The 13,516-nt window shown below is 44.6% G+C and overlaps 1 protein-coding gene across 2 annotated transcripts in view; it reads right to left on the reverse strand.

The window, feature by feature from the left end:
* Nucleotides 1-13,516, reverse strand: part of LOC121623771 (dipeptidyl aminopeptidase-like protein 6) — a 132,352-nt gene that overhangs the window by 11,796 nt on the left and 107,040 nt on the right. For both annotated transcript variants that reach the window (XM_041961206.1, XM_041961205.1), the window contains exons 7-10: nt 12,283-12,364; nt 8,052-8,172; nt 644-798; nt 453-550 (exon numbers count right to left, since the gene is read on the reverse strand). In XM_041961206.1, coding sequence (XP_041817140.1) covers nt 453-550; nt 644-798; nt 8,052-8,172; nt 12,283-12,364 — 456 coding nt within the window. The remainder of the gene's footprint in view (nt 1-452; nt 551-643; nt 799-8,051; nt 8,173-12,282; nt 12,365-13,516) is intronic.

A 13,516-nucleotide genomic window follows, 5' to 3' on the forward strand; every position in this document is an offset into this window, starting at 1 on the left:
CAGAAAACAAGAGAAATGTCCCAAAATGTTTCCGTTTACTAATTGCAGATTATGATAGAATTTTAAAAAGGGATGAAACATTAATGATCTCTCGCAGATAAATTGAGATATTAGAGCAGCTTATAATGAGCCACAGCGAAGGAGGAATAAAAAACTGGATATAAATACGAACAGAGCAAATGGAGGCATTAAACTTAATGGAACTAAACACGGGACAACGTTAAGTAAAAATGCATCACTGGAGGGAGAGAATTTGCAGGATCTTTGCAGGATGTGCAAAATGACACAAGGGAGATTCAAACAGGACGATTTTTGAGAAGCGTGCAAGCCTATGTAGCAGCAGAAGATGAATACATAGAGAGATTACACACATGACAGAGTATATGAATATGAACAAAATATGTAAATTGATGGAATGAATGCAGGAGGTGTGAAACGTCTGCATGCCTCACCCTATCCTGGGATCATCGGGTCTCCTCATCTCGATGGTGTGAAGAGGACCGTTGAGGTTCACGACATACAGAGTGATAACAGGGTTTTCCTCGCCGGCCTGAGCGGAAAATGAAAGTGATACAGCAACACTTCTAGCAAAAAACCAAAGGTTGTCTGTTATTAAAGTAATGTTGAGGATAAAACTGCGCACCTTCGGGTAGTGGTACTCTTTCCCCATTGGGTAGGGTGTGCCGGTGAACATGGGGAGCTCCATCCTGGGCACCAGGGTGTCGTTGATGGTGGCGTATGCTAGCCTGGCACCGTCTGGAGACCACCAGTGGGCAATGTGGGACTGGAAAATCTCCTCTGGAAGAGTGAGAAGAAGATGGGGATCAATCAGATTCAATGAGAGTCAATTAAATGGCTGCAAGCCAACAGAACCGTACTGTTGTTACTGATGAGGTTTAGAGATGAGCAGGTGTTCTGGGAAAAAGGTCTTTTAAAATGTATAGAAATGCCGTTTAATTGCATTGCTCTCTCTCTGCACAGAAACTCATACATTTCTCATGCATGGACGCGGTCTCCTATTGGCCATCGTGCAGGACTTAAGGATGCTACGTTGAGCAGTTCGGGATAACACAGTGCCAAAAACCCCACAGAACCCAGTACTGGAAGAAAATACCAGTTCATCACCAGAACGCCCCAAAAGGAGCAATAATTCCCCTCACAGTAGGGTCAGGAAATAAGAAGCTACCCTCTCCACCCTCAGTAGTGCAGCATGCTAACGCTCTCCTGACCTCTTTTCTATATTTGGACTCTCTTTCTTAAACATACACACAAAAACACGCAGAGTAACAAACGCTGAGCTCATAAATCAGCTTTTAACCTCAGGACAAGCTATCGACCAACACAGAGCTCGGCCACATCTCCCCAAAAAATGAAGCAAACAGCAGTTTCTCACCGCAACTTTATCATGCAACTTCAGTGTTTGCTGTGTGTGTGTGTGTGTGTGTGTGTGTGTGTGTGTGTGTGTGTGCGCGTCCATGTCTACCATTTTCAGCTAGAAAGTCACTTCAGCTCATTTCAGACTTGCAACCTAGAGGGTTCCCTCGAGACCATCGCGTGCAGGTGTGTGTTTCTAAAATTATGTAGCAATCACACACACTCTTGTTCGACAGACAGAGAGAACATAATGGGGGATAAAAGCAGTCCAGGTCCTTTATCTCTCTCTCTCACACACACACACACTCGACTGCCAACACACAGTGAGTTATTACGAAATTATGCAAATCAAAGATCAGTGAAGGAACTTTCTGACAACATAAAGCATGACCGCGACACTTCCAGTTCATTATTAAGTCTGTTGTGACGACGCGGACGGCATTCAAACAGTTCGGCTTGTTGTCACCGCGCGCCACGAGCTACATTTAAATCAACTTTTGCAATTAAATTTTCATTAAAGCTGTTTATCTGTGGGACTGGGTGCTGGCTTTGGGGAATTACCAGACATCAACTACCAATTAGCATTTTCATTAACTGTGCACACTCGGTGGAATGACTTGATATGCAGCATCATTTGACAAACCTCCTCAGATCAGACGTGTTCGTACGTTTGTTCCTTAATGTAATTCTGTAAAAGTAATAGCGCCTGAAGGAGCTTTCCACCGCTGGACACTGCTAAACTAATTAGAGCACCAGATATCTCTATGCCAGGGACAAGACGAGCAGGGCTAATGGCAGCGTTCAGTCCGGTTGGTCTTTGCTCTCCATGCCTGGTGCGTCCACCTGCACCCTGCTGGCACAGCTCACTGGGAACGATTGGATCTTTTTCTCTGACGATGAACAGAGAAGCATGGCTCAACGTTATGCTGCATTTGCAAATCAGGAAAAGAAATAAAATAATAAAGACGATTTCCCGCATGGCCGCCTTCACCGGCAGCGGCTTAAAAGGCTTTCCACGTGGAGTGGCGCCACCGGGCCGTTCGACCCTCTCAGCTGGGGACGCGCAGTGACTTTGGCACGTCAAGGAGAAAGTTTCTAGAAGGATCCTGATACGTAATTAACCAAAGAAAGCGAGGGGACAAAAAGAGGGGGAGTAATAATGAGAGATGGGCGTGTAATGATGAGCTAACGCTCATCGTCTCTCTCATTAGTAATGAGATTATGTCTCTTTCTTTTTTCAGACACCTCATTGTGATTATTACCAAGCTGAGCTTTTGGAGGCTCATCTCCTCTCTCCATGTTCCCCTTCCTGCTGTGCAGACCAGATTATTCACTTAGTAAAGGACATTATTAATGCATGAGATACCATGAGTCCAGACGCCAGTGGGAAATAATGAGTGCAAGGTGACAGATCCGGGCAGACTGAACTAATGAGAAAGAGAAAAGAAAAGAAAAGAAAATCAAGTGGTGCAGGATGCATTTCTTCCTTTTTTTCTCATTAGTAGGAACACAACATTGACTAAACTCTGTATTGACGAAGTGGCTCCTGTCTTAAAAGTGTCCACCAACAGAGGGCAGCAGTGTCACATGGTAAAACCACATAGCAGCACAATACAGACAGGAATGCAGCTTTTTTTGATAGTTCTCCATGTCTGATGCAGATTTTTAGGCCACTAACTCCATGCTTTTGGAGTCTATGTATTCTCCTCTTGTGTTCTGAATATTCACAGGCCACCCCACCAATCATAGGTAACACTTGCGTCAATTCTACATCCGCCTCCACCAGTCACACAAGACAAAACTGCACCCTTTAAAAGCTGGTCTGGATTGATTACGGCCCGCAAACTAATTGTGAACCTGTCAAATCACTGAATCAACACCACCTCCTCGCTCGTGACAAGCAGGTTGTTTAGATGACATGACACTTGAGTTTTCCATCCAGCATGCCCCAAAAAAAACATGCGAGAGGAGCAGCTGCTACTATAAATACTGTACAGTTTCCACCGCGCCGACTGAGGTGACAGTGCAAGTGATAATTGAGCAGGAATAGAAGCACACGACAGAGCGAGGTGGGACTTTGCTGAGCGTCTACGGAGCCTCATTTACAGTTTTTTTTGGCTCAATCCGAACGATGCGGTGAGTTGGGGTTTTTGTGCAGGTCTATATTAAGCGAGCAGAAGTGGAGGAAAGAACGGCACTGGCACATGTAGCCCCTCGTTTACCCTGTAATGGTACCACAGACAAATCCTCCTAAAGGGAAATGATATATTCAGGTTTGAGACAACATTTGTAACAGAAACAATGCGTTGCAAACAGGGAGAAGAGTGCATCTAAGAGGCAGGGGATCGGTCTAATGACAGGTGATATTGCATTATGGGAAATGCAGTATCCTGCATTTTCAGAGCTAAACCCAAACTAGAACTAAAAGTCAGAATATCTTGGCTGGTACCTGTCTCATCTGAACTGGAGTCGTCCTGCACTTTACACAGATCACTCGTCAAATCAGCTCTTTTCTGCCGTGTGATGTGATAGATTTGAGTTTTACAGGTGACATGCTTTCCTTTGACTGCACAGCAATGCTACATATTCTTTTCCCAATCACCAAGGCATCGCACCGAGGCCCTTTCTATTAAAACACATCATTTCCTGTCCCCCAGGTTGAATCACTGCTGTTTAACAGTACACCAGTTGGTAATAAAACTCGCAAGAAAATATATTTATTTCCATCATGCCACCATTTGTTTCATGATTTCGACAGATCATTAAAAAAACAAGCCCCAAAGATGCTATTTATCATGATTTAACTGTAAATGCACAGTTTTGTTGTCGCGTTCCTAAAATTGTCTCAAGAGGCAGAAGCATACGATAAGAAACAGAGCAAAGCAAATCTTTGTTTCTTTCATGCTGAGAAGAGACTGATACTGACTCCACAGACAACGCATCCTGGCTGCATTAAACACCCAGGTAGAGTCCCAGGTATTTAACCCCTGTGAGGCTGTAATCATGGTAACTGACATCAGCAGGGTCGTAAAATGTTCTACAAAACTGTTTCCATCCGTTTGTCTCACGTCTGCTTCAGCTCGTTTATTAATCTCTCCCTTTCGAGCGCACAAGTGTCGATGTTGTAGTTACTTCGCGCCCCGCAGGCTCGGCCGCAAACGCAGCGATAAACAGACGCAGCCCCGCGAACGAGCCTCTCGACACAAACAAGTCATCTAGCCAAACATCTACGGGGGCAAACATGACTCAAATCAGAGCGACGGCGGGTTTTTATCTCGGCGCAGCAGAGCCCAATAAACAGCCGTTTCCTCGGGCTGCGTCACACCGCGGGACGCGTCAGTATCAGCACAGCCTCGATAATCAGACAGCCGACAGATGACAGAACACTCGAGGCTCCCCTGAGGCGTTTTGGGCTATTACACACAGCCGACGGGGCTCTTGGCTGTGTCTCTTTAATTGTTTTTCACACACAGATTTAAAACAGCAATGCAAGCCAGAGGATATTCCAGCCCGGGAGATTATTTGCCAACCTTTCACCCCTCAGCATCAAATCTGGCAGAGCTTAAGACCTCATTTCTCCTCGCCGGCAGTCTGAGCCTCAGCTTGACCTTGGTCGGAGCACAGCCCAAGTCATTAGCATGGAAAATCTTCTGCCTGGCACTTTCACTGATGAAGGTAAACATTACACAACCTGGCGCGGCTTCTAAGCTGCCCTGCAGATGCGGGCATCACCGCTGGGTCGACGCCAAATCTATTTACAGGCTTATAGACATTTTCGAAAAGGGATTTATCATTAATAGGAATGAAAATGACTTTTAGTGTATTGGCAAAAATAAAGAAATAAACGTCATCATCATCAGATGCTTGCAATTCATTTTGGCAAAAATGCCGTGGACGCCTAAACATGACACCCATGTGTGATTATTGAGCATTTCACGGTCGAATCACGAGCCTTAATGTGCTGCTACGTAACAGCCCCCGCTCTTCTCTAGACAAGATGCTGGAACCCGGCTGCAGGGATTTGCTGCTGCTCAGCCACAAGAGCATTAGTGAGGTTGGGCCCTGATGTTGGCCGATAAGGTCTGACTCTCAGTTGGTGTTCCAAATCCTGCGTAAGGGACTGGGCTCTTTCTGAACCTGGCTTTGTGCGTGGGGGGCTTTGCCGTGTAGAAAGAGGAAATATCATAAAACAGGATGTATCGTTAAATATTCGGCTCGATTACAACTTGAAACCATGAAAACGGCCCCAGCCACCACGGGGACGTCCACATACTTTTGGCCGTGTAGTGTATCTCAGCATCTTTTGAACCATCCATGAAGGTAAAGAAGTGTTTTGAAATGTTTTTGGGTGCTTTTACTTAACGCCAGCCTGTTTTCTGTACTTCATCGATCGTCACTGGTACACACTCAGCTGCCAGTTTATTAGGTACGCCTGCAACAGTCCTGCAGTATATCCTCCCTGCACGAAGGTTGTAATGCTCAGCTTTTATCTGTATGTGTAATTCCACTTCAGTGTCATGTCTCTCAGCGATACGGATGGGGTGGACAAAATAACAGAAACACCAGTGAGTATAACGCAATACGACTGAACTGGACCACAAAGTACGACTCCGAAATGGCCGTGAAGTTGAATCAACGACAGTCTCAACAAAAACTAAACGATATTGTTGTACTTGACAGCACTTGTTTTAGCAACATACAACTGAGCGTAAATGTGGTGGACAAAATATTGGAAACACCTTGCAGTGTAACGCAACAAAATTCCTAAACACCAAAAACTACAGCCTCCAAAAAATGACCATAAAGTTGAATCAAGATCTAACAAATTACAAACATTATAACCTTCATGTGTGGATTAAGAACAGAGAGATAATTAGATAAACTGCCAAAGAAATCGTGATTAGTAATGATTAGTTTAAACCTGGTATCTTTGGATTTTGCCTTCTCTACATTATCATTATCTCAAGCTACATCTCACTGTTTTAAGACACTGTTAGCAATCTCGACTTAAAATAACGTCTGATACCTTGAATTAATGTGAGTAAATATTTTTTTTATGATAACAGGCTTACAAATACAGTGAAGTTAAGGTGTTCTAGAAGATATCTCAGGATAATGGAATAGAGGAAGACTGGAAGAACCTCCACGTGCCATCACATCACACTGTGTTCATTTGGAAAGCTACCTGCAGAAATAAACAAAATGCGATTCTGTTGTTCCATAATTCACTTTTTATCTCAACATTACGAAGCTGATTCTGTGTTTTATCTCTGTGAAAGCTCTAACTGGTCAATAAATGATGAGTGTAAATTTCAAGGCCTTCAGCAGCTCATACATATGAGTCAGGGGGTCAGACGCTGCAATAACGCTCTGATTAATGTTTAAATGGCTGAGAATGGATATTGCTCTTGAAGAATGGATGTGGTTTCCAATGGCGGCCTGGCTAATGCGGAGATAAGAGGAGCTGTGGGTTGATGGCATTGAATAGGAACGGGCCAGTGCTGAAGAGGAAACAGCTCTCGCCCCGGTGCACCAGTGACCTCAGATAACCTCTGCGTCTAAAAACCTCAGAGGCCTCCGAGGTGGCAGCCATTCACATTATCGGACTCATTTCATGCTGCTGCTCGAGGATTTACAGCTTGTTGTATTATCACAGACTGTCTCTATTTCTGCTACCTCTAAATCTACGCGCCTGCCGCTCCCCCGCCACCCTGTTATTAAAACACTGTTCCACCAGAGCAGCGAGTGCAGCCAGCGCGGCAGATATAAATCCATTAGCTGAACGCGAACACAGCATCCGTCCTGATTTCACTGCGAGGCACACAGGTGATTTTTTGATTGGTGGCGCTGACGCTTGGCGAGCACTGTGACATCTGTAGCAGAGTGTGTGCAACACACGCCACAGCTGAATTAATGTAAATCAAGCGATGTAGAACATTTATTCATTTCCGGGGGGGTGTAAAGCAAAGGCAAATTGACAGAGTTTCCCTTTTTAATTTACCTGCAGGAAATCAAGTGCTGCACGCCAAAAATACTAATGTGGCTGCAGACGCTGGGGAGTAATACTGTCTCATGTCATTACTCGCTAATACATGTGTCCAAATCAGAGTAATGGGACGGGGGGGGGGGGGGGGGGCAGAGGGAGGAAAATGGTTCATTTTACATCTCTTACATCAGGGATAGGATAATATAAGTCAACGTTTCATGACGGGATGCATACGTGACAAGCCGTGCATTGTTCAGAAGCCTAGTATATGCCTGTATGCTAAATATAAGGCTATTAGCTACATGGGATTATATGTGGGACCATATCCGGGGGTCGGCAGTGGACTTAACTTCTGTCAGAGCCAGGCTAACTGTACCCCCACCTCCTCTCAAAGCCTGCAGAATATGCCTGGCTAAACACTCTCCGGGGGCAAGTCAAATGTTTTTTGTGTAGTTTAAGTGAAAAGCCCCCCAGAAAGCCATGTTGTCACTTTTAAAGGAACAGTTTGAGAAAAAACAGGAAAAAGGAGACGTTTAGCTTAGCTTAGCATAAATACTGGAAGCTGTCTCCTGGTTCTAGCTCCAACAGATATATGTGAAAGTGGTATCAAACCTCTCATCTAAGAGAGGAAACAGGTGTAATCCCAAGCCGTCAGACTTTTCCTATAATGCCAATTTTTTTTCTGCCTTACCTTCATACAGCCAATCGCTGAGCCCGTTGAAGATGACGCCCTCCTTGCCGGTAGACACCAGACGAATAGAGCGGCTCTCCACCGTAGAGCGATAGTAGATGTTGTTCTCGAAAATAAAGATCTGCAAGAGCCAGCAAGAGAGGAAAAAGCCAGTTTTTGGAATATGAAACAATACACCAACCGTGTTTAAACCGGAAACCCAACGATAAGAGAGTCTTTTCAAGCTGAAGCGCCCTCATGCAAGACACCGAATCCCTTCCAGCTATGTGGACGTCGATCTGTAGCTGACCCTGACCTTCCTGCAGGGAAGTTCCTTATAGTGAATAAGCTGTTACACCATTATTATTACCAACACGCACGAGAGGAAGCCTGAGGACAGTCTGGCATATACGCTGACACGTTATATCACAGGTGGGAGACCTGGATAAGGCAGAGGTCATGCTATCACAGCTAAGATCAACCCGAGGGTCGCAGCACACATTAGCATGGGGCTTTCATCACCTGCCACGCAAGAGAGATCACTGCACGGCAATGACACCTTTTCATTGGAACCAAAGTTTTTCATTCGATACAAAGAGGAAAAAAAATAAGTCATTTCATTTCTGATAAGACGGCAAACCTTGGGACCGAATTTTGACTTTGACGCTCTTCTCCACGGGCCTGCGGGGCTTTCCAGATAACTGAAGGTCAACTCTTTCATTACAGAGAATAATAGATCATCAGCACCCACGGTGAGCGTGGTAGGGCACAGCGGCTCTTGGGGCTGGAATTTTAAAACGCTGCAGCCTTAATGCCATGCTGAAATCAATCTCAGGCTATTACAGGAAAGGGTTCGCTCTGTATCTCAAGGATTACAGAATCTCTTGGCCTCCAGCTGGTATCAGTTTGTGAATGATTGAAGGAAAAAGTATTCACTCTGAGAAGTCTAAATGACGGGATGATGAACTGCAGGAAATCCAATACTGTCTGCGATAGCTGCATGTGGATTTTTTTTCGACGGAACAAAAAAACACCTCTGCGGTATTTAGTGTACGCACTTTCTCCTGCGTTGCTGTAAAAGTAACATAAATCTGTCGCAGCGAGCTTCTCTTGAAGAGACGCGATCTGGGCGCCCATGTGGTTTGGTGTCACCTTGGTGCAGATGGAGTCCCTGTATAGAAGCTAATCTAGGCCACAGCACAGAGAGAAGACCTGGCCCCGTTCTCTGAAGGAAGGTAGAACTCTGCCAGCGATGGCTGGCATCCACGTTTATCCTCAGCAAGAACATTTGGAAGGGATTACACAAACTTTGCCACTTTAGTTTGGGCTGGCGATGGTATGCAACTGAAGCTGCACCAACAGAGAAAATCCATTCGATCGTCACTTCTTTACCAAGTAAACCATGATCATGCTCAGGTAGGAGAAAGCAAGGTCAGGAAACAACCTCAAAATGTGAGGTTATAGCAACATATTAATATGTTCTCAAGTGGTTTAAAGGTGTCATCTGTGGCCTTTTTAGCCATGCTAGCAGCATATAGTCAGTTGGTCAGTGGGTCAGTGTGTCGGTCCTCTGTGGGCCAGACCGGAATTGGGGTTAGGTCAACAACTATTGCAATAACTTTGAGGATCCCTGAACTTTTCCACAATGCAACCAGGTAAAAATCTACATTTGCCTTAAACTTTGGTTCACGATTCCTGAGCTCAGCTGTGTTTAGTGCTATTTACCTAATGTTTGCATGCCAACCGGCTATACTAAGACAATCAACATGGTGAACATGAAACGTCGGCATGTTAACACTGTCATTGTGAGGCTGTGCTCGAGTACAGTCTCACAATGCCACTAGCCGTCTGTGGCTGTGGACTCGAAAGTCTCGTCTCTCTCTCTCTCTCTCTCTAATATAATAAAAGGTTAGGCCTCCTGTGGCAGAGCGTCCAAACTTTGATTGTGTGAATATGTGTCAGCCACATGTTGAGGACGAACCGCCTACAGGGAGCAGGGAAAGAAACTCTTCCATTCACCAGGGGATTTACTTTCCACACACACACACACACACACACACACACACACACACACAAAAAGTAAGAAACATCTTTGTGCAAAGACATCCCTCTGTGAGAACAAGATGCCACTCATGCACCCAATTACACTGACTTTTTAGCCCAACAAATAGCTTAACATGTGGCTGGACAGCTGTGTTCGTGGGCGTAAATATTGGCATGTATGTGCTCATTCTCTCTGGGAAAGCAAAGGAGATTTAATTAAGTGCATAAGGGATGTGGGAACAGGATAACAGGTGGGCTGATTTATGTATATTAGGTGTCTAAATGTGACGGCGCACACCTTGGCCGCCTGCGCGAGCTTGTTTTAGCTGACGGACATCTCTCACTTCAACCTCCACCTCTTCGGCAGAGGACATCTGAACCTTCAGGGAAAGCAGCTGCTGCTCAGTTTCACGCTAACATAACTCGCCTGATGGAAGTAAAACCACTTCATGACTAATGGTGGGAAACTAGAGGCTATATCAATCTAGCGACTGTGTTAATTAATCCACTGATGAGATAACAGGTAATTAATAGCATTGTGCTGCAGGATGTTATCACTTACAGTGTGTCTGCCCTGCAAACCAACAGACTGAAGCTCATTAATGCTCTGACAAGTTCGACTGTGTTATGATGGAGGTGGAAAATGACTCATCTTGGAAGAGTTGCAAAGGACCATTGCTCCTTGCGATTTGAACAAAAGTGCTTAATGTGAAATTTGTTCACTGGGAAATCTCAGAGAATAATTTGGATGATATACACCCCAAGTAGTAAAATAGTTTGTGTACACTAAAGACTCAAACATGTACCATATCAGTGAGTTAAGGAAAATGCTGCCTCTTAAATATAAAGATTATCTGCGTCCTAATTTAATGGATTCCTCTGTATTTCTAGACCAAATTAGTCATAACGGGCCAACAAGGCCTGTCCTACATCAGGTTTTCTTCCAAATGCAGCAAAGAAATGCAGCTGTCTTCCCACCTAATGTGGAGGACAGCTTGTAATGGCAGAAAATGTAACATGACCATGTCATACATGCTAGGTATTTGTATTCAGGGGGTCATCAATCACTGGTCAACCTATGACATGAAGTGGATCAATGAAAAAGCGGGTGGGGCATGTAAATAAGGGAAGTCAGGCATAAACTCCACTATCGGTTCTTGTTGGTGGCCTGATTTGTGAATCAGAGGACGTTACATTGATATATTAAGCATCACCCTGATCTCCTGTTTGCCTGTTGTAAATGTGTGTTTAAGTTAAATGTCACGACTTTTACTCAGCCGTTTCAGGTTAATTTCCAAAAATAACTGACTTTGTAATTTGACAAGGAGCTGTTGAATGCACCATTAGTTTTGCTCAATGTAAGGCTTGACCCGAGTTCATCGGCTGCAACCTTCAAAGGATTTGACATCTGTATAAAGAATGACATTGACATGAGCACATAATTGCAAACAAAGTAACCTTAAAGCTGCTCTAATGAATATTTCTATATTAACAATGGATCAAATGACTGCATGTACCGAAAAGGTATCGCTCTGAGCAATGAATTATTGACTCTGCAGTTCCCCTCAGCTCTGCAGAGCGTTTCACCCTCTCTCAGTCTCACTGCTCTCATAAGTGTTGTGTCCAGACGCAGCAGGCAGCTGCTTTTAGCTAAAAAGCGAAAACAGCTAAAAAGCACTCAGCTCTGAATGTTGGACTTACATTCATCATGGGGATGAATGCAAGTCCAATATGTCATTTGGACGCAAATCCAAATGAATGCTAACGTTGCTGCTGATGTTATAAGGTGCTGATCTGTCAGCGTTGTGTTAACAGCGTGTTGCACTGCCCCCAAGTAGAAAAAAATCAATTAATGCAGGTTTAAATATAGGAAACGCAAGAACCTTTTACACCCGCTTCATTACTCATCCCAGCTCCTCCCATCACAGGGCTGATAAAAATTCCCCTAAAATCATTAATTCCATCTTCCATTAACTTCATAAACCGGCAGTAAAGGATGCTGCAAGCTTGCACTGTACATATATTTTGCACTTGGCTGCATCTTGCATGGCCGTATTGATCTAGTTTTTTAATCTAATATGCAAAACGTATGCTCCACATCATAGACAAGTGTCAGTGGCTGTATGTTAGACAGTAAAGATGGTCAAGATGATCAATGGTCAGCTGAAAGAGATTAGACCAGGGACATCATGAAAATTGTGGTTCTTACCAGTTGTTGACCCTGGGGTCCCCAGCCTGCATACTGCAGCTGAGCATTTCGCACCTCTGGAGGATTCAAGTTCCACGTCTCCCTGGGGGGGTGGGAAACAATGCTATCAGATAGAAGTGCAGACACATACACACAGTGATTGTCTGCTTCCAGGCCTGCTGCAGCAGAGGAACAAGTGTAGCACATCTGAGAACAAAGGTTTAAGTGTATCCATAAATACCAGCGTGCTATAACAGTGTCACCTCTCCTTATTGGGAAAAGTGCTGCACAGTGCAGGCTGCAGAATTAGAGGTGCCACTGCCTCTATGTCTTTGTCTGGGGCTGAGGATGAATGAGGTCATCAGCTGAGGTGGGTTTTTGTAAGGCACAACCACTGGGTGGCAGCACACAAATAGAGTTGAGCATGAGAGCTGCTGATGGGGCTGTGATACTGTGACCTGGTGTGGAAGTAATTCAAAAGGGAAATAAGTGAGGTGTCTACTTTCTGGACAAAGTGGCTATAATATGTACAGGCTGTTGACCAGCACCAATTAATCAAGTGTGACGAGGTTTGGCTTTTTAACTTGTGGAAATGTGTCACGATCTTGTCGGGAATGAGAACATAATTTTCTGTTTATGTTGTGATGGTTTCACTCCACTTCGAGGCAGCTGTGGCTCTGCAGGTAGAGCTGGGTTTCCACTGATCACACGATCGGCGTCCACGTGTTGAAGCTGGGCGACACATCGAACCCCCATATTGCCCCTGATGGTCATGCCAGCACCTTGCGCGGTTGCTCACCACCATTGGTGTGTGAGTGTGCGTCCGGATGAAAGGCTTTGGATAAAAGCCCTATATACAAAACACAGCTATTTACCAGTTGTGCAATAATGAACATTTTCTGCTCCTCTTTCATATGTTTTAACAGACAGAATTGACAATCAGAGAGGTTAAATTGCAGCAAAGAGAGCTATGCTTCTCTTCTCGTCATCAGTCTCAAGTCAAATAACAAAGCAGTATTAACACTGCGCCATTCTGCAGTGCATGGTAGCACCTCGGCACAAGTGCGTCTGACTGACCTCTCAGCATACAGTAAATTACACTAAACTGTTAAGATGCGTCTTTTTTTCGAGGCTTGATGTGAATAAAAATGTAAGATCTGGAGTTGTTGTGGGAACCTCGGCTGCCGTTTCAAGTCACAGATTACTTTCTCTTCACAGGCAGCACTGGCGGAGGATCCGAAGGTGAAGGCGGGGT

Source organism: Chelmon rostratus, chromosome 20 (assembly GCF_017976325.1).
Source record: "Chelmon rostratus isolate fCheRos1 chromosome 20, fCheRos1.pri, whole genome shotgun sequence".
In the NCBI taxonomy this organism is placed as follows: Eukaryota; Metazoa; Chordata; class Actinopteri; order Chaetodontiformes; family Chaetodontidae; genus Chelmon; species Chelmon rostratus.